Below are 17,216 nucleotides of genomic sequence, written 5' to 3' on the forward strand. Positions count from 1 at the left end.
GAATTATCAACCCTGCTTGTAGAACTTTTATAATTTAGGAGGGAAGCTAAATGTGAAGCACAAAGTGAAAAATGATTCATCATTTAAGAAAAGCAGATAAAGTGTTGTAAATGAGAGAAATGTGACATTATTCTCTTGTGTGACCAACAGGGACAACTTCTTGAAACAGGTGCTTACAAACAGTAGGCTTTAAGGAGAGACAGGGTTTAGACATGTGAAGTCGGGTGCAGAGCATCAGCAACCAAGTTATTACAGAAAGGGGAATAGACACAGGTGAGCAAATGAAATTCTAAATAGCTCATACGTCTGGAATATGGGATGAGTTTAGTGGAGAAAAGACAAAATTGAAAGGCATTTGACCTCAGACTGTTAAAGGACCTTGAAGGCCAGCTTAGCACATCTGATGTTATCTGGAGAGTCAGTGGAGGTTTCTAAGCATATAAAACGTGACCAATATGACTGAAGCCAAGGCTCCTGCTCTTAGCCAGTCTTTTCATCCATCCATTGTTCTACCCAAACAGCAAGGGCCTTCCTTCAGTAATGGTCTTGTGGTCTCAATTGTCTGACTTATGTGACACAAGCTCCTTCCAAGGTCCTTGAGCAGAATTCTTACTAATTCCACTTCAAAGTCCACAACTCCCTTTCAGAACACTCCTGGTCTCCCTTCCCGTTCCAATCTGAATTCTTTGAGGGAAATCATGATGATGTCATAAATGACTGGTAAAATCTGAAACCAAAGAAGATGCAAGCCTTTCATAAACCAGCTTTTAATTTCTGCTACTTATCCATGCTTCTGTTGATGGCATTATAGTCACTCATTCACTCCCAGGGGGATGACCATTCAGAATTTATCAGTACAGGTCTACAGTTTCATAAAAACGGCAAGGAAACTTTGGGACACATAAACAGACAATTCTCAAGAGAAGACATGAGATCATAAGTACCTTTTAGTACTAGAGAGAAACATGTCACCTGCGGGGGGGGGGGGGGCGGGGGAATCCCAGCCACCTCTTAAACATTCTTAAAACACATGAGTTCTCTGCAAACCTACAGAGGCAATATATATCATAAATATCCCAAATATGCCGTTTATTTTAGGTGTTTGCCACCATTCCCCTCATCTGGACAACTCCGGGTGGTTTGAATGACACACATCACCATTGCATTTATTCTTCCTATGCAGACAAAACCAGTGACAACAAAATGCAGGAAGAGGGGAGGGATCAAAGAAATAGAAACAAGGAGAAAAGCACATGAGCAGAATGCTAAAAAAAAAAAAATCACTGATGAGAGAAGAATCAGGAGAACGAAGACTACAGCCAAGCTGAAGGACACAGTGCATACTCTGCCTGATTAACAGTACACCTAGCACAAGACCAACTGTAGCTGAACGCATTACCAGAGCCAATTAAATGTACTGACAGCCCACGATGGGCTAAGTGCTAAAGATCAAATAGGAAAAAGGTGAGGCTCCGGCTCTTAACCAGCTCAAAACTTAGCAGAGGAGAATGGGAACTAAATAAGTCCATCACAATGCCATACGCCGGAACAGGAGTTGTTCAAAAAGTTTTGGGGGGGAGCAGCACCAGAGAAAGGATTCATAAGAGGTATGCTCTTTGGGTGCACCTTAGATACTCTCTGGACTTCATCTTAAAGATGGCCACTTAACTCTAGAACTGTTTCAAGATTAATGGAATTCATGGTTGAAAAATCCACTCTGCAAACTGAAAGTCCCCTAAGATGGCTCTTTCCTCTGCTCAACTGAGCAAGTGCACTGCTTGGGTGCTGATTTTGTGCACTGGGTACCAGTACTGTGGGACTGAGCAGAGATCCCTTCTCTGGCTTCTCTCTGTCCCTCCACCATCCCATACCTGTGTACAACCCATTTGGTTTTCTACTGTGCGTTGATACAGCACACCCAGACACCCAACCTGGAAAATAATAGGAGACACTCACCGACTTCAAGTTTCCTCCATTCTTGATGTCCAGAGAAAGAAGCAGGGCAAGGGCTGGGCACCCAGGGACTGCCTCTCTGCTGGACTTGACAGCCCTGGACCCTTCTTTGGCCTCTCAGGAGTTCAGCCCTCATCTCCCTCCCCTGCCCACTGCTTGCTACTTGCTACCTGTTAACAGGGCTTCTGGCTTCTCAGCCTTACTCCCTCTCCCCAGTTGGGCAGAACAGAGCAATTTCTCAAATTTCCTGGGAGATGTCCGGGAAAGAGGAGCTGCCTCTGCAGAGGCAGTGGACCTCTAAAGCTCTCTCTTAGAGCCCTTTCTGATGCAAGAAAATCCCTGGTACTCACCCTTCCTTCCTGACTCCCACCCCTCTCCCCTGCCCCCTCTTTTTCCCCCTCTCTTCTTTCCCCTAGATTTCTCCCCTACCCCTTGTCCCCCCCCCCTCTTTCCTTTTTCTTCTGGTTCAACAATTCTCTCCCTCATCCTGGTCCCTTTTCTTTCCCGGGAACCCAGAGCCTTGGCCCCACTTCTTACTTCGGTTTCTACCCATCCACCTGCCCTGCCTGGGTCCCAGCGCCCCTTTCTTGTCCTTTCTGCCCCCGCGCCCAGCCGCGGGTCCCCCGCTGGCTCAGGAGCGCGCAGGGACCACTGGTGAACTTCTCCCGGGGACTCCCGGGCCGGGGAGGAGTGGCCGCCCCAGGCTCTGCTCAGCAGCCGGTGACCTCACGGAGTTTTTAGGCACGTGATTGGCTACTTCGGGGCTCTCTGGCGGGAGATCCTGAAAGGATTTCGCGGGGCCAGTTTCTTTGTCCCTCTGCCTGTTGGATCTGGGTTGGAGAAGCAGGCCCGCCACACTTCGGTACCTAACAAACAGGTTTAGGAGCTGCCTAGGAGGAAGAAGAAAGGAGTTGTGTCGTGCCTGAGGAAGGAGAGGGGGGCGGAAGGCCCAAAAGGAAAACCTAGACTCTCAGCACCCCACAAGAGGTGACAATCTGGCAAGGCACGTCGGGGCTTTTTCAACCCTGACCTTGAACTCGGAGATAATGAGAGTCTCACTTTGAAACCAATAGAGCTTTGTATTTGGAATCTGGTCCTTTAATCTCTAGTCTTTGTTCTATTTGTATGACCTTAGGCAAGTCATTTGTTATGCTTCCAAAACAGGAATAATGCCAGGGTACTTATTTTACAGATTTAGTCAAAGGATTAAATGGGAAAGTGTCTTCTAATAATTAAACCTGTAGTCATTTTGGTAGATAATATGGTGCAGCAAAAAAAAAAAAAAAATCTTGCATAAGAAATGAAAAATCTCTGGCTATCTATCATGTTTCTGTACTGCCCTTCACCAATCCACTTATAGTCTCTCTGGGCTTCACTGTCCTTATCTGTGAAATGGAAGAACTGGATGGACCCGGTGATCCTTAAGATCTCTTTGCCTCTAGCATGTGATAAGACGCAGCATCCTCCTTTAATTTACCCTGTCAAAGGAGAAATCACTTCCTTTTTTCAGGACTCTAGTTAATGTCTCTCCTTTCTCTTAGGTATCCTGATGAGCCTCCTTTCCATAGGGGCCTAGCTTCTCCCGCATCCCCACAATGAAAGTATAGACCCAAACTGTAGCAGTATATGCAGGGCTCATCCTTGATGGAGATTCTCTCCCCAGGCTACTGGCAGGAGCAGGATTTGGAGCTGGGAACTCTGGCTCCACTGGACGAGCCCATCAGCTCCACAGTCTGGAGCAGCCCTGACATGCTGGCCAGTCAAGGTGAGAATCCAGGCCCCTCATGTCAACGTCCCTCGGATCCCTCGCTCATCCTCACATCATCTGCCACTCATCTTGCCTGCACACCATGTCCTCACCACCCCCCTCATTACCACACAACTTTTTCCTCCTTCCCATTTGACATTTAGTTCTTAGTTCTGCACCAGCAAGTTCACCGTGCACCTGCTCCTCCTTCTTCCCTCACTCCAGTACAGAGACCTCGGTACCCCTACACCTCTTTCCAAAAATAAAATGATTCCAGAGAAATAGGTTACTCAGAATAGAGAGGTGCTGGAAAGATCCAATCAAGGATGATCAAAAGGAGTCAGAGACAAAGGGATTACTAGCTAAAAATTGTTCTGTGGCTGTGGTAAATCAAAGGTTTCTCAAACCTTTCACGGAGAGGTTTTAAGAATATATCGCTTGCAAATTTACTCAGCCGGCTCAGTCACTGGCAAGCTAATCTCAAAATCATAGTTTTATTTCTCAAGTTAAATAGTTACTTTGAGAAGCATTCCAATAAAAAGAGCACTGCATGGAGAGACAGTAGAGTTCTAGTCCCATCTAGAATTAGAGTGACCTTAGAAAGTCATTTCACCTCCATTGCCTCACTGCCTGTACAATGAAGTAATTAGATTCCATGATTCTTAAAGTCTTCTTCATTGTTGTTCTTTTTATTTTATTTATCTATCTATCTTTCTATTTATTTTTAACATTCTAAACAGTAAAAGTAACTACCAGGCTTTGTACTCTGATTTGGAAACAGACACCCTGACTGGTGGATGCTGGGCATCAACTCCAGCACACATACTTTCCCTGTTCAGGGGCTCCTGTCTGCTAGGAACGCTCAGTTTATCTATTTCTTGGAAATGGAGTTCTGGTGACTAAGAAAGGAAGGAGTGAATGGACAAGGGAAGGGGAAGGTCAGTGGCTATTGTAAATGGACAAGGGAAGAGGAAGGAACGTGGGATTGTTTTGAAAGTGCTTAATAGAGGAATATAGGAAGTAAGTTTCTTGGTTTCCAACTCAGACAGGAACAATGCTGGCTAGGTAATTTAATGCCTTAGAGCCGATTTTGTAGATGTTTCAGAATCAGAGCTGGAAGGTGTTTATTTTAGATTAGTTCTGTGAAGGTCAGTGTGGTTGGGTCATAGAAAGTCATTCTAGAGATGAGGGAATCAATATTAGGAATCAGAATCCATGCTGTGGGGGACATAGAACAATATTGGGTAGAGGAAGCAGGTGTCCTAGTCTCAGGGACTCCCAGCTGAGCCTGTCTCCAAGGCACATTTGGGGTTAAAAGGCTCATCCATAAGATTGTTCATTAGTTTTTTTTGTTTGTTTGTTTTGTTTTGCTTTTTAACTTAACTCAGGACAGAGGGGTTAGAAAAATGTGCTTTTATCATGTTGAAAGAAAAACTTCAAGTTTTTTGTTTGTTTATACTGGGGATAGAACTCAGAGGCATTTTCCCACTGAACTACATCCTGAGCCTTTTTTTTTTTTAATTTTTTGTTTTGAGACAGGGTCTCACTAAGTAGCTCAGGCTGGCCTGGAACTTGCAATCCTCCTGCCTCAGCCTCCTGGGTCGCTGGGATTACAGGCCTGCACCACCATGCCCTGTGATTACTTAAACCTTCAACTCTTTATATCAGGATGGTGGTTTGGGTTTGTATGTTGGGAGGTGGGAAGTACTTCTATTAAAGGAAATGTGTTAAGAGACTTGTTGGAAGAAAAATTTTTGTTAGAAATATTGAAAAGTATGTCAAAATGTGTCAGTCTTTTTTTTTTAAATATTTTGTTTGTTTGTTTTGCAGTTTTATTAGCTGTTACATAAATGAATGTACAACCCGGGAACTAGTTTGGCCTCTTCCCTGTTTTAGTTTTGGGATTATGAGTCACAACTGCTCCTCCTGTCTTTGCTTTTACATGTAGGTGGTGGCAGGGAGGCAAAATGTAGGATGACGGACATGTATGTGTGTTCTCAAAGACGAACGGTAGAACCTTTTAGAAGAGACACATGTGCCATAGTATGTGCAGATTTGGGGTGCCTTTATTCCTCTCAACGTTTGTGGCCCTGTCAGTTCATTCAGAAGACATTCAACAAGTGACTGGTTTTTGATGTATTCAAAGGAAAAGAAAATATGATCTGTCTCCCCTCCACCACCACCGTCACCTCTCTTTTGTCCCCTATGAAGTCTTAAAGAGGACACAGAGATCTTGGGCACCAAAGCCTGGGATAGTTCTGAGTTAGATGAGATGGACTTTGGCCCAGAAATGGGTAGAAGTTCTAAGGGTTCCTCGGGATGCTAATCCAACTCTCCTCTTGCAGATAGTCAGCCCTGGACATCCGATGAAACAGTGGTGGCCGGTGGCACTGTGGTGCTCAAGTGCCAAGTGAAAGATCATGAGGATTCCTCCTTGCAGTGGTCTAATCCTGCCCAGCAGACTCTCTACTTTGGGGAGAAGAGAGGTAGTGTGCCATGAATTCTCTCTCTCCTCGGGAAAGGGGACTGCTGAGCCCGAGGGGTACTGTCCCTGTGGTCCAGAGACTGAGTAATGTAGAGATGTGCTATCTGGAGAAGGAACAGACCACAGGCTTCTCCATGGATCCACAGAAACTTCAGTTATGCATCTCTGAACTTGACCATGCAGGGTCCTATAGGGTCCTAGAGGGGCTTGAGCCCAGAGGACCCCTACCAGGCAGTTGATATCATTGTTGTACCAGGCATTTCACAAAGAAGCAGACTAGATCCAACCTCCTTTTCTGAGTCTCTCTTAGGCTACTGGGTCCAGTGGCCCAAAAAAAGTCACTGAATGAGCCAAAGACCGCTCAAACTCAGAAGCAGATTTCTGTCTGCCGTCTCTACCCCACCAAAGATAGCAGACCTGGGATTGTGAGATAAATAACATGAAAGGTGCCAGTAGAAAACTGGCTTCCAATTTTCCCCCATCTTTCCAGCCCTTCGAGATAATCGTATTCAGCTGGTTAGCTCCACGCCCCACGAGCTCAGCATCAGCATCAGCAACGTGGCCCTGGCAGATGAGGGCGAGTACACCTGCTCCATCTTCACGATGCCTGTGCGAACCGCCAAGTCCCTCGTCACTGTGCTCGGTGAGGCCCCCAGCATGCTTCTTTGCAAACAGCGCTTCCTAGGTGGGCCCCTGCAGCAGCCCAGAGCCAGGCTGGCCTCCAAGAATTTTGAAAGTTTGACGTGTGCTTCTCTTGCCATGGGATAAAAATGCAAAGACAGCCTAAGTTCTAATCCTTTCTGTTGTAGTTACTGTTTGATCTGGGACAAACTTCTTATTTTAAGCAGGCATTTCCTTACTTTTAACTAGGGTTAATCATGTTTATACCACCTATCTCCCGAAATTGTGTGAGGGAAACAGAAGATGTACATGTATTGTTAATTATCATTTTCATATATCTCAGTTGTTTGTAGACTGCCATCTTCATACTGTATTTCGATTTGAGTCTTTGCTTCCTTGAGTCTCACAGTATTTCTGTGGCTACTCAGTTGGGCTCTGGGGTGTCCAGTCACATAGTATTTTCTCAGGTATGGTAATCTACCTGCTAGCACACCTCTTCCCCTATGTCCTCTCTTCTGGTTCTCAGAAAGGAGATCAAAGAGAAAGATGATTTCTCTAGTCTTCTCTTCATCTTTCTAAATCAAAATAGCACCAGATGTACTGACCCCTAGAGAGGCTATCTCCACAGGGAGAGCTGCAGTGTGACCTCATGGTGCCTCTCCTTCCTATCCTGGCCATCCCCTATCCATGGCAGGAATCCCACAGAAGCCCATCATCACTGGTTACAAATCATCATTACGAGAAAAGGACACAATGACGCTAAACTGTCACTCTTCTGGGAGCAAACCTGCAGCCCAGCTTACCTGGAGGAAGGGTGACCAAGAACTCCATGGTGAGTACCTCCCACTCGGGCTATGGGAGGAGGAGGGGGTGTTGGGAAGGTGGGTATATGTCTGTGTATGTGCATATGAGCCATGGGATAGAAAGAGAAAGGGAATGGCTGATATTTGGGTATGTGTCAGGGCCTACATTCTCCTTGTGTATACAGATCCAGTTGTCAACTGGTTGAACCCAGGGGTCCTTTGTCAATGAGTTATATCCCCAGACCTTTTTATTTTTTATTTTGAGAAGGACCTGGCCAAGTTGCTGAGGCTGGTCTCGATTTTGCAAACCTCCTGCCTCAGTCTCCTGAGTAACTGGGATTACAAGTAACACCTATCTACAGTTTGTCTAAGTTGAGACGCACCATCTGTGTCTTCAGGAGGGCCCACGTGATAGCTGTATGTTAGGACTCACATCTGTGTGTGTCTTCCTGTTTCTGTTTTCCAGGAGAACCAACCCGAATACAGGAAGACTCCAACGGGAAGACCTTCACTGTGAGCAGCTCAGTGACATTACAGGTTACCCGGGAGGACGACGGAGCAGACATTGTGTGCTCAGTGAACCACGAATCTCTAAAGGGAGCTGACAGATCCACCTCTCAACATATTGAAGTTTTATGTATGTCATGGGCTTGGGGGTGAAGAAGGACCAGGTATGAGTTGGGGGTTGGGTACAAAGGAAAGAGAGCCTGATGTCCATGAGGGACCACACACACACGGAAGTGAAAACGTAAAAAGGAGCCCACAGGTAGCAGTGCTTCACCTCTTTCTGTAAAGGGCCCAGCAATAAATATTGTAGCCTAGGAGAGTCATACAGTCTCTTTCTTGACCACTTAACTCTGCCTTTGCTGCAGGGGAGCAGACACAGACAGTAGGCAAACAAATGAGCTGGGCTGTGTTCCAATAAAACTTTATTTACAAAGGTGTGCAACTGGCAGGATTTGGTCCAAGGGTCAGTTTACCAACCTCGGAGTTCAGCCAGTGTACCGTAGGCAATTAGATTGCAAATTACAGCGATAACTGGAGCAAATCAGAAGTCCCAGGATATAGTTTCTAGTCTGTCCTCCACCACTTACTAGCTAAGTGATGTTAAGTTCACCCCACGGAACTTGACTCTTTATTTGTGAAACAAGACAGATGGAGAAGGGGATCACTGAGGCTTCCTTTGGGGCTGACATTCTATGACTTCCAAAAAGTACGAATGCAAGGAAAATACAGTCTTCCTGGCACCCATCACCTATTCCCAGATCTTTTCCCAACTATTCCCAGATCTTTACTCTTCTGTTTGCCCCAGCTCCATGAATTTTCTTGGTCTGCTGAGCTGCAAGGTCCACCGTCACCATCAGTCCTCCCACCCTTTCCAGGGATCTATGACCCCTCTATGGAATCTGCCTTTAGCATGGACAGAAACTTCTGAGGAAGTTTGGACACTTGCAAGTTTCTCATCTGAAGAAATAAGGAAATTTTCTGAAAGAACTTTCCTTAGGTACGGGGAACCCAGGGGAAAAGAATAGCCAAAATCCAAAGGTAGAGGATTCAAGAGTAACAAAATAATGGGTTTCTTGTCCTAACGTTAAAAAAAGAAAAAAAAACAGTTGGGCAGCTTTTGAAAATAACTGAAGTCCTTAACCTCTTTATGGGATAATCAGGTGGAGCATTCTTCTTAACTTCAATGCCATTTCATCAGTGGCTAGACCCATTATTCAAACTTGAACATGAAGTAGGTGCAGAGTAGCACCACTGACCATTCGCAGGGTACTCAGTCTGCACACGGATGAGCTGGCCGCAGTGCCTCTACTTACTAGCAATGTTATTTTGACCAAAGCTTCATTTCTCTGTGCCTCCTGCTTGCTTCATTGAGTTATCCTGAGGATAAATGAAACAATACATATGAAAGAACTCTGTAAACTTCAAAGGACCCCGTAATCACCAGCTCTGAGTGTGAGCCTCCTGGCCTTGGGCATTTCCCCTGAGCCCTGTTCTCTGGCCAGGTAAAGAAGGCCCTTTCCCTTCTTAACTCCTCTGTGAGATACCAGACCATCTGGCAATCACTCTCCAGGGATCTTCTGGCCCAAGCGTGGATCAGCAGTCAGGCAACAAATATTGTACTCCAGGCACTGTGCTAGAGGTTTCTGCGGCTGTGGGGCCCCAGAACACCCATTCTCTCACCTGGCCTGACTCTCTTTGGCCTGTTTTATTTGATTGGAACACGTTCATTAACTGGTTGTTAAGGTTGGCTTTTTCCTTAGGGGAAGCACAGTCTCTTTATCTGCCGTTCTAAACCAGCATCTGGTGGTATTGTTCTAAGCCACCATCTGGACCTAGCCTCTTAAGCAGCCCTTTGGCGTCAATGGCAGATGCCATTATTCCTTCCCAGAGCTCATCTGTATTGTGTCAGTCCATTTTTTGCAGCCAAAATATGACCCCCCCATCTCTTGCTGTTTCAAAGCTCTCATTTTGTGTTTGGACTGACCCTTCGAAGTGCTGTTTTGTGTTCAAACGTTGCTGCCGGTTCTAAGCTCCCTGGCAGAGTACACAGAACTAAGAGGTTGTGAACTCCGTCAGTGTCAAGTTCAGGTGCCTTTGTTCCGTTAAAAATATGCATTAGGTCCTGTCTGTGTGCAAGGCAGTTGGCTAGGCATGAATAAATCACTTATTCCCCTTCTCAGCTCTGTGAAGACCTCCTGTCTGCCCCACCAAGGGCAGACCCTCTGAGATCACCCTATCTCTAGGTGGTTAGTCTAAGGGAAGGAAAGCCTCTTAGGATTTTTGAGACATTGATGGGTAAAAGCCATAGTGTGTAACGGGGTGATTTCAAGATTTGGGAGATCTCCTAAGTAGGAATGGGGAATTTTGTGTTGACAACCTTTCCTTCTTCACAGACACACCGACTGCAATGATTAGGCCGGACCCTCCACATCCCCGTGAAGGCCAGAAGCTGTCGCTGCACTGTGAGGGTCGTGGCAATCCCGTGTAAGATCCGCCTGCTGGCCTCTTATACCTCCACACTCTCAGATTGTCACCTTCACTGGATGTCTTCTTCCCATCTCCCCTGCACTGTCCGAGCTGAGCCTCCAACCCTCTGACTCTGTCCAACATCCATCCTTTGAGTGTTTCTTCTGAAAAACATCAGAAGTGGGTGGGGACACCTCTCTAGCTTAGCGTCTTAGCCTCTCCCGAGGAACAAAGTTATAGTAAGATGCAAGTTAGGAAATCTCCTCCTCCTTTAGAATTAACCCAAGAGGCCACCTCCCCCCCCTCCCCCCCGCCACCTCTGGAACCCTCAGAATCCTACCGCTTCTTGAGCCTTATCCGTTCCTGACTTCCCTTCTCCCCATTTATTTTTCTTTCTTCAGCCCCCTGGCTTAGGCTCTCCTTAACACTTGTAATTGTTCTACTTCAACAGCCCCCAGAAGTACCTTTGGATGAAGGAGGGCAGTGACCCGCCTCTGAAGACCACCCAGGAGAGCGCCCTCATCTTCCCCTTCCTCAACAAGAGTGACAGCGGCATCTACGGCTGCACTGCCATCAGCAACATGGGCAGCTACACGGCCTATTTCACTCTCAATGTCAACGGTGAGCTCTCCAGGTCCCCTCTCCCAGCGTCTCCCTTCTCTATGCATCTCACACTCTTCTTCTTCCCACTTCCGGAGAGCTTTCCCCTTAAGTCCACTGGGAGTGGACTTAAGGAAAAACAGCTCACTCACGGGAGGGCTGAGGACTTAGGCTCTAGGTCTACTCTGGGATGTGTGATAAGGGAAAATCAGTGAAAGGGTGGGTTCTCACCTGCCTTTGTCTAGAAACAATAACAACAACTACTGGTACCATCTTCCAACCTCAGGAGAACAATTCTGCACCTAGAGGCCCTGGAGCCTGTCAGGTTCAAGTGTATGTGTATTTCCCAGGCCAACAAATTGATCTCAGAGTTCCTCCTTCTAGGACTAACTATCAGATGCAGGTTGATAGTTAGTTGCTGTCGTTTCCAGATTTTGGGGAGTAGTACTCTACTGGGTCCAGGCAGAAAAACAAGAGAGAAACTTATACTGTGCAGAAGAAAGAGTCAGAATCTTTTCTCAGCTGCTGTATTTTCTAGAGGGACCAGTGGATGCTCATTTTCTGAAGTTCTTCTCAAAACTGCAACCACCAAACCCAGCAAAGAGTCCCCTTCTAGGATTCTTTGCAAAGAATTCTTTTTAAGATCCCAATGGCAGCAGAGTCCTGCCAGAAAGTCTTGTGAACTTTTCTGCAGTATAGGGAAAATGCATCTTCATGGGAACTTCAGAGACTCCCTAACTTGAAATGCCCATTAATACAGTATGTGCGTGCGTGTGTGTGCGTGTGTGTGTGTGTGTGTATGTGTGTTGGGCCTGGGGGGATAAGAGCCAAGTTCCGGGAGATAAGAGGCCTGAGTTCTTGGGACCAGAATGTCTAGATGGGTGATTCCAACTTCAGGAGCCAATCACAGCATGGGGGAGCTGCTTCGGCACAACAAACGGGGCTATTGTAAGATGCCAGGAGCAAAGACAAAGAACTGAGCTCTGGTCTCTGCCCCCAGATCACTCCAGACCAAGTCTGACGGTGATTGGCAGTGAGAGAAAGTTCTTGTGTCCTGCAGTTGGTATCTTGCTGATCTCCTCTCTCTGCCCTGTGCTTAAAAGCCAGAGGGAGTCCCGTTTGATTCATGTGCTGCCAGTGCTGACGCCTGGTGGCCAACAGAGTTACTGCATTTGGCTTCCAGGAACATCCAAGTGGAAAACTTGCCAAGGATGAAATTAAATATAGAGACAGGGGCTCTACAGAGGTCATTTGGCAGTGGAAACTTGTGCTCTTCTAAGGCATTTCCACATCCATAGTTTCTGGAATAATTATCCAGGATTAATTTTCGATGTGTACACTGTCTCATGTACTATCTCAGAAGGAAATAGTGTGTTAAACTCCTTCGGCTTCCTCCAAGTTATACCATCACGTCCACTCGATCCTCTCATGGTGCACGGGGACCCATCCTCTCCCTGTCTCTAAAGCACGAGAAACCAGTGAACAAGCCAGGAATGGTGGCATGCCTTTGTAATCTCTGTGACTTGGGCAGGAGGATCACAATTTCAAGGCCAGCCTCAGTAACTTAGCGAGGCCCTGAGCAACTTAGAGAGACTCTGTCTCAAAATAAAAATCAATAAATAAAAATTAAGGACTGGGGATGTAGATCAGCAGCCCTGGATTCAATGTTTCCTTTTCAAATAAGTCATAAACAAGCAAGGAACTAAAAACCATGTCTAGTCAAGCCTGAGAAGACAGAGATAGGAAAGGTTTTTTTAAAAAATATAGAAGTGGTCAATGAGACATCCAGACTCAAGCTGAGTTTTGAAAAGCAAAGCAGTAAAACAGTCACTCTTCCATGGGTGGGAGAATTATAGCTGTGGCTAATGTAATTTTGGATACCTCAGAACCATGTCCTGGGCCTGTGTACTGGCCTTTGGACATTTGAGTCCCTGATTATGGCTGGGGCTGTTTTTGCCACACCCATCCCCTGTTGCTATGGGGATCCAGTGGCAGAGACACCAACTGTCATGGGAGAAAACAAGTCAGTCCTTGTCCCTTGACCCTTGGGTGGTGATCAGTACAGTTGGAATCCCAGGCCTCCTTGTTGAGACAGGCCAAAAGGCCGTAGGCTTACCAGAGCATTAAGATTCCCTGCCAAGAAAGAACACTCTTCTTTATGCTAAGCAGATATTTCATTGTTGTTATTGTTGATTTCTGTGCTTGTGGTGCTGGGGATGGAACCTGGGGCCTCCACATACAAGTCAAGGGCCCGACCCCTGAGCTCCATCCCCAGCACTTTTTAGTTTTTATTTTGAGAAAGGGTCTTGCTAAGTCTCCAAGGTGGGTCTCAAACTTTCCATCTTTCGGTTTTAGTCTCCCAAATCGTGGGGTTCCAGGTGTGGGCCACCGCACAAGGTTGAAGTGCTTCATTTTGGGCTGCATTCACTGTTCTTTCCCTATCTGATCTCAGGGCAGTAGGAAACGAGGCTGAGAAGCCCCTTAAAGAACTAGCTTCGAATCCCATTCAGACTGGAGGGTAAGAGGGCATGGCCTAAGGGGAAGGAACAAGTGATCACCCACAAGTGAGAAAGAAAGAGAGGTTGGTAACAGGCATTAAAGCAATGGTCTTTGATCAAGGTCATGTTTTGGTGCCAAGAAACCCACTTGGGAGATTGAATGTGAGCAGATTTTACTTATTCCCAAATATGTCAGGTTTTTTTCTTTTTTTTTTTTTTTAAACGATTGCTATGTTCCAGATTTGGCGAAGCCATCTTGAGAACAAACTATGTCAGCTCCCCTTTGCTGAATGCCTCCCGATGTGATGTTAAGGGCCTTTTCTCTGCTGAGTTAGACTCCCCAGGGCTGAGTTCGAATGCTGAGATAATGGTTCCCCCAGATCTGACCGTGTGCCTCCCTCTCTCCAGATCCCAGTCCAGTGCCCTCGTCCAGCAGCACCTACCATGCCATCATCGGCGGGATCGTGGCGTTCATCGTCTTCCTGCTGCTCATCCTGCTCATCTTCCTCGGACACTACTTGATCCGGCACAAAGGTCAGAAGCATTAGGAGAACTTGGGTGGGTTGGGAGATCGGTCAAGGGCATGCAGGGAGAAGTAGCCTACACCAAGGGCCTGCAGGTACTCAGTTGCCCCTTGGAGAGTTTGAAGGGGAAAAAAAAAAAAAAAAAAAGGGAGTCAAGCCCCTGAGCGCCAACCCCGTGATCACTGAGCACCACCAACTCCACAGAGAAGCCCAATGGCTTGGTAATCATCCAAGTAAAATCCAACCTTCCCACTCAGACAGCTGTTCCAGGCTGCCCTGCCTCCAGGGTCTCTGCTGTAAGACTGAGAGCGCCTGAAATGACTCCATCCCACATTTTCCTGTACTCTCATCCTTTCTGGTTAGCCTCTTCTTCCTTCTCTGAGCTCCTCACTCCGCAGCCTCACCCCATCTCGTTTCTCCTCTCTTTTGTGGGTACTGTTGTCCGGGGGGTTTGTTTTCCCTCCTATATCCACGCCGCCTCTTCCATTCCTTCCACTCAGACCTCCTGCCTTGGTATTGTTCCAGCCAGTAGCCTAGCTGCATGGGCTGGTGCCATGAGCCAGCTCTCAACTGCATTGCACACGGAGCTGCTCACAGCCAGGGCACAGCCAGGGCACAGTGGGCCATGCCTGCAATCCCTTTGGCTTGGGTGGCTGAGGCAGGAAGACTGCAATTTTGACACCAGCCTCCTAATGTAAGGAGGGCCTAAGCAACTTGGTGAGACCCTGTCCCAAAATACAAACTAAAAAGGTTGGGGATGTAGCTCAGTGGTAAAGCACCTCTGAGTTCAATCTCCAGTATGCAAAAAAAACAAAAAAAAAAAAAAGCTACTCATAAGTTGAGATAGCAGTTCCTCATCACCAGTCTGTACCTGCACATATATATGTGCGTGCACCCACACAAACACACAGACACACACCTCTTTCTCTTTTTCTGTCTTGTCTGTATCTTAGAGGAGATTCTAATTAATCAGGGCAGGATTCCGTATTCATTTGGGTGTGGTCAGGGGAGGGATGCTGGGAACAAATAAATGCAAAGGAGGTGAGGCGGGGGGAGCAAGCTCCAGGCGAGAGAAGCCTTGTGCATAAGCCTTGTGCAAGTGGGTGGGCGGGAAGGTGGAAGTGGGCAGGGTGGACTGCGGAGGCGGAGAAGCCGCTCCTGAGACGGGAGCCTCTTTGTCCACACAGGAACCTACCTGACGCACGAGGCCAAGGGCTCCGACGACGCCCCAGATGCGGACACCGCCATCATCAACGCAGAAGGCGGGCAGTCAGGAGGGGATGACAAGAAGGAGTATTTCATCTAGGGGCACCTGCTCACCTCCTGCGCCCCCCAGGGGCCCCGTGGGGACTGCTGGGGCCGTCACCAACCCGGACTTGTACAGAGCGACCCCAGGGCCGCCCCTCCCGCTTGCTCCCCAGCCCACCCACCCCCCTGTACAGAATGTCTGCTTTGGGTGCGGTTTTGTACTCGGTTTGGAATGGGGAGGGAGGAGGGCGGGGGGGAGGGGAGGGTTACCCTCAGCCCTTTCCGTGGCTTCTCTGCGTTTGGGTTATTATTATTTTTGTAACAATCCCAAATCAAATCCGTCTCCAGGCTGGAGAGGCAGGGCTCCTGGGGTGAGGAAAGCAAAAAAAAAAAAAAAACAAACAAACAACAACAACAAAAAAAAAAAACAGACAAACAAAAAAAGCGCAAAACGAAAAAAAAAACAAAATCAAAAAAAAAAAAATAATAAGGAAGAAAAGAAAAGAAAACCTGGACCGCTCGAGGAGAATGGAGGTGGAAGGGTAGGAAATGGGGAAGGAATAGGGCTGGTGTGGAGGGTGGGCTCTCCCCAGCCCTCCTCCCTCCATTCCCCCAGCAGAGGCGTTTCCCAGACTTCAGAAACCCAGGAATGGGAAAGTTGTGAGCAGGGGCTGGCGGTGGCTTTTCCTCTGTGAGCCATGAACAGCCGTGTCACCTGGACAGGGAGACAGGTGCCGGTGACCCTGGAGCTCTCCCTTCTATCACAAAGAGGAAGGGGTGAGCGGAGCGGAAAAGGTCTCTGGGAGATGTGGGGACCCAGGGCTTTACCACTGCGAGGGCATGAGCCCCTGCGAGGAAGGGTAGATCTGCAGAGGAAGGATGGATGGTGGAAAGAGCCCTGTCCACCCCTCTCCTCTCACGATGAATGAAGCCAGGCCTCGGGGGACAGCAGAGCCCGGCTGCCCTTCCTAGTCCCAGCAGCTGTGGGAGAGGCGCTGCTCTGGGGCCTGAACTGCATCTGCTTCCCCGGCCGAGGGGTCCCTCACTCTTACCTACCACCCTGGACTGTTGCACGGCAACCGCTCCTCTCATGGCATTGCTCAGCAACTCCGCCTCCATCTTGTGCCACCCTGTGCCCCTTCCTGTCCCCTATACCAGCCCTTGGTCCTTCCTCCCTCAGCAGCCAGGCAGACATAACAACAAAAATACTAAAAGGAGCTTCACTGCACTGAGCTGTTTCCTGCCCAAACTAAGGGAATAATGTGAACTCTGTGCGCATGTGTGTGTGTGTAACTGTGTGTAAATGTGTGTGGGTGTGTATGTGCTGTATGTGCGTGTGTGTCTGTGTGCAGGAGAAACAGAGAGGGATGGAGGAGGAGGGCCAAGGACCCGGGGTCCTGGGCAGGTGGACGGGGCGTGGAGCTTGGAGAGGAGGGCTTTGGGAGTGGAGGAGTCCTGGTCAGGGTTTGTACCTCACCTGGGATGTTGCTCCATCCGGGTCTTTTCCATGCTACCCCCCCCCAATGCCCATCTGTTTCAGAGAAAACAGTCCCAGGATGTGTTTTTGCCCAGCTGTTCATCTCATCTCTCCCTGAAACACAGAGCATCCAGCCCCTCCCTCAGCATCCCACCTCCAAGCCATGGAGTCAGTGTCACAGCCTTTGCTATGCACCCCACAGGCCTCTCCTTGGCACTGTCCCTGGATTCCCAGCTGTGGATACCCATAGGTCTGGGTCCCCACCCCTGCTTTGGGTTTTCGGTTTT

General features: G+C 47.8%; 1 protein-coding gene across 2 annotated transcripts in view; it reads left to right on the forward strand.

The window, feature by feature from the left end:
- Positions 1-16,680, forward strand: part of Cadm3 (cell adhesion molecule 3) — a 31,086-nt gene extending 14,406 nt beyond the window's left edge. Inside the window, exons 2-10 of one of the 2 annotated variants that reach the window (XM_046429035.2) lie at positions 3,617-3,718; positions 6,046-6,186; positions 6,676-6,828; positions 7,501-7,638; positions 8,076-8,246; positions 10,510-10,600; positions 11,034-11,203; positions 14,089-14,214; positions 15,392-16,680. In XM_046429035.2, the coding sequence (XP_046284991.1) occupies positions 3,617-3,718; positions 6,046-6,186; positions 6,676-6,828; positions 7,501-7,638; positions 8,076-8,246; positions 10,510-10,600; positions 11,034-11,203; positions 14,089-14,214; positions 15,392-15,510 (1,211 nt within the window). In that variant the 3' untranslated portion in view covers positions 15,511-16,680. The remainder of the gene's footprint in view (positions 1-3,616; positions 3,719-6,045; positions 6,187-6,675; positions 6,829-7,500; positions 7,639-8,075; positions 8,247-10,509; positions 10,601-11,033; positions 11,204-14,088; positions 14,215-15,391) is intronic. The other variant, XM_046429036.2, reaches the window with a different exon arrangement.
- The last annotated feature ends 536 nt before the right edge of the window (positions 16,681-17,216 follow it).

Source organism: Marmota monax, unplaced genomic scaffold, assembly GCF_021218885.2.
Source record: "Marmota monax isolate L192 unplaced genomic scaffold, Marmota_monax_Labrador192_F-V1.1 WCK01_AAM20220418_F8-fsc00145, whole genome shotgun sequence".
Lineage (NCBI taxonomy): Eukaryota > Metazoa > Chordata > Mammalia > Rodentia > Sciuridae > Marmota > Marmota monax.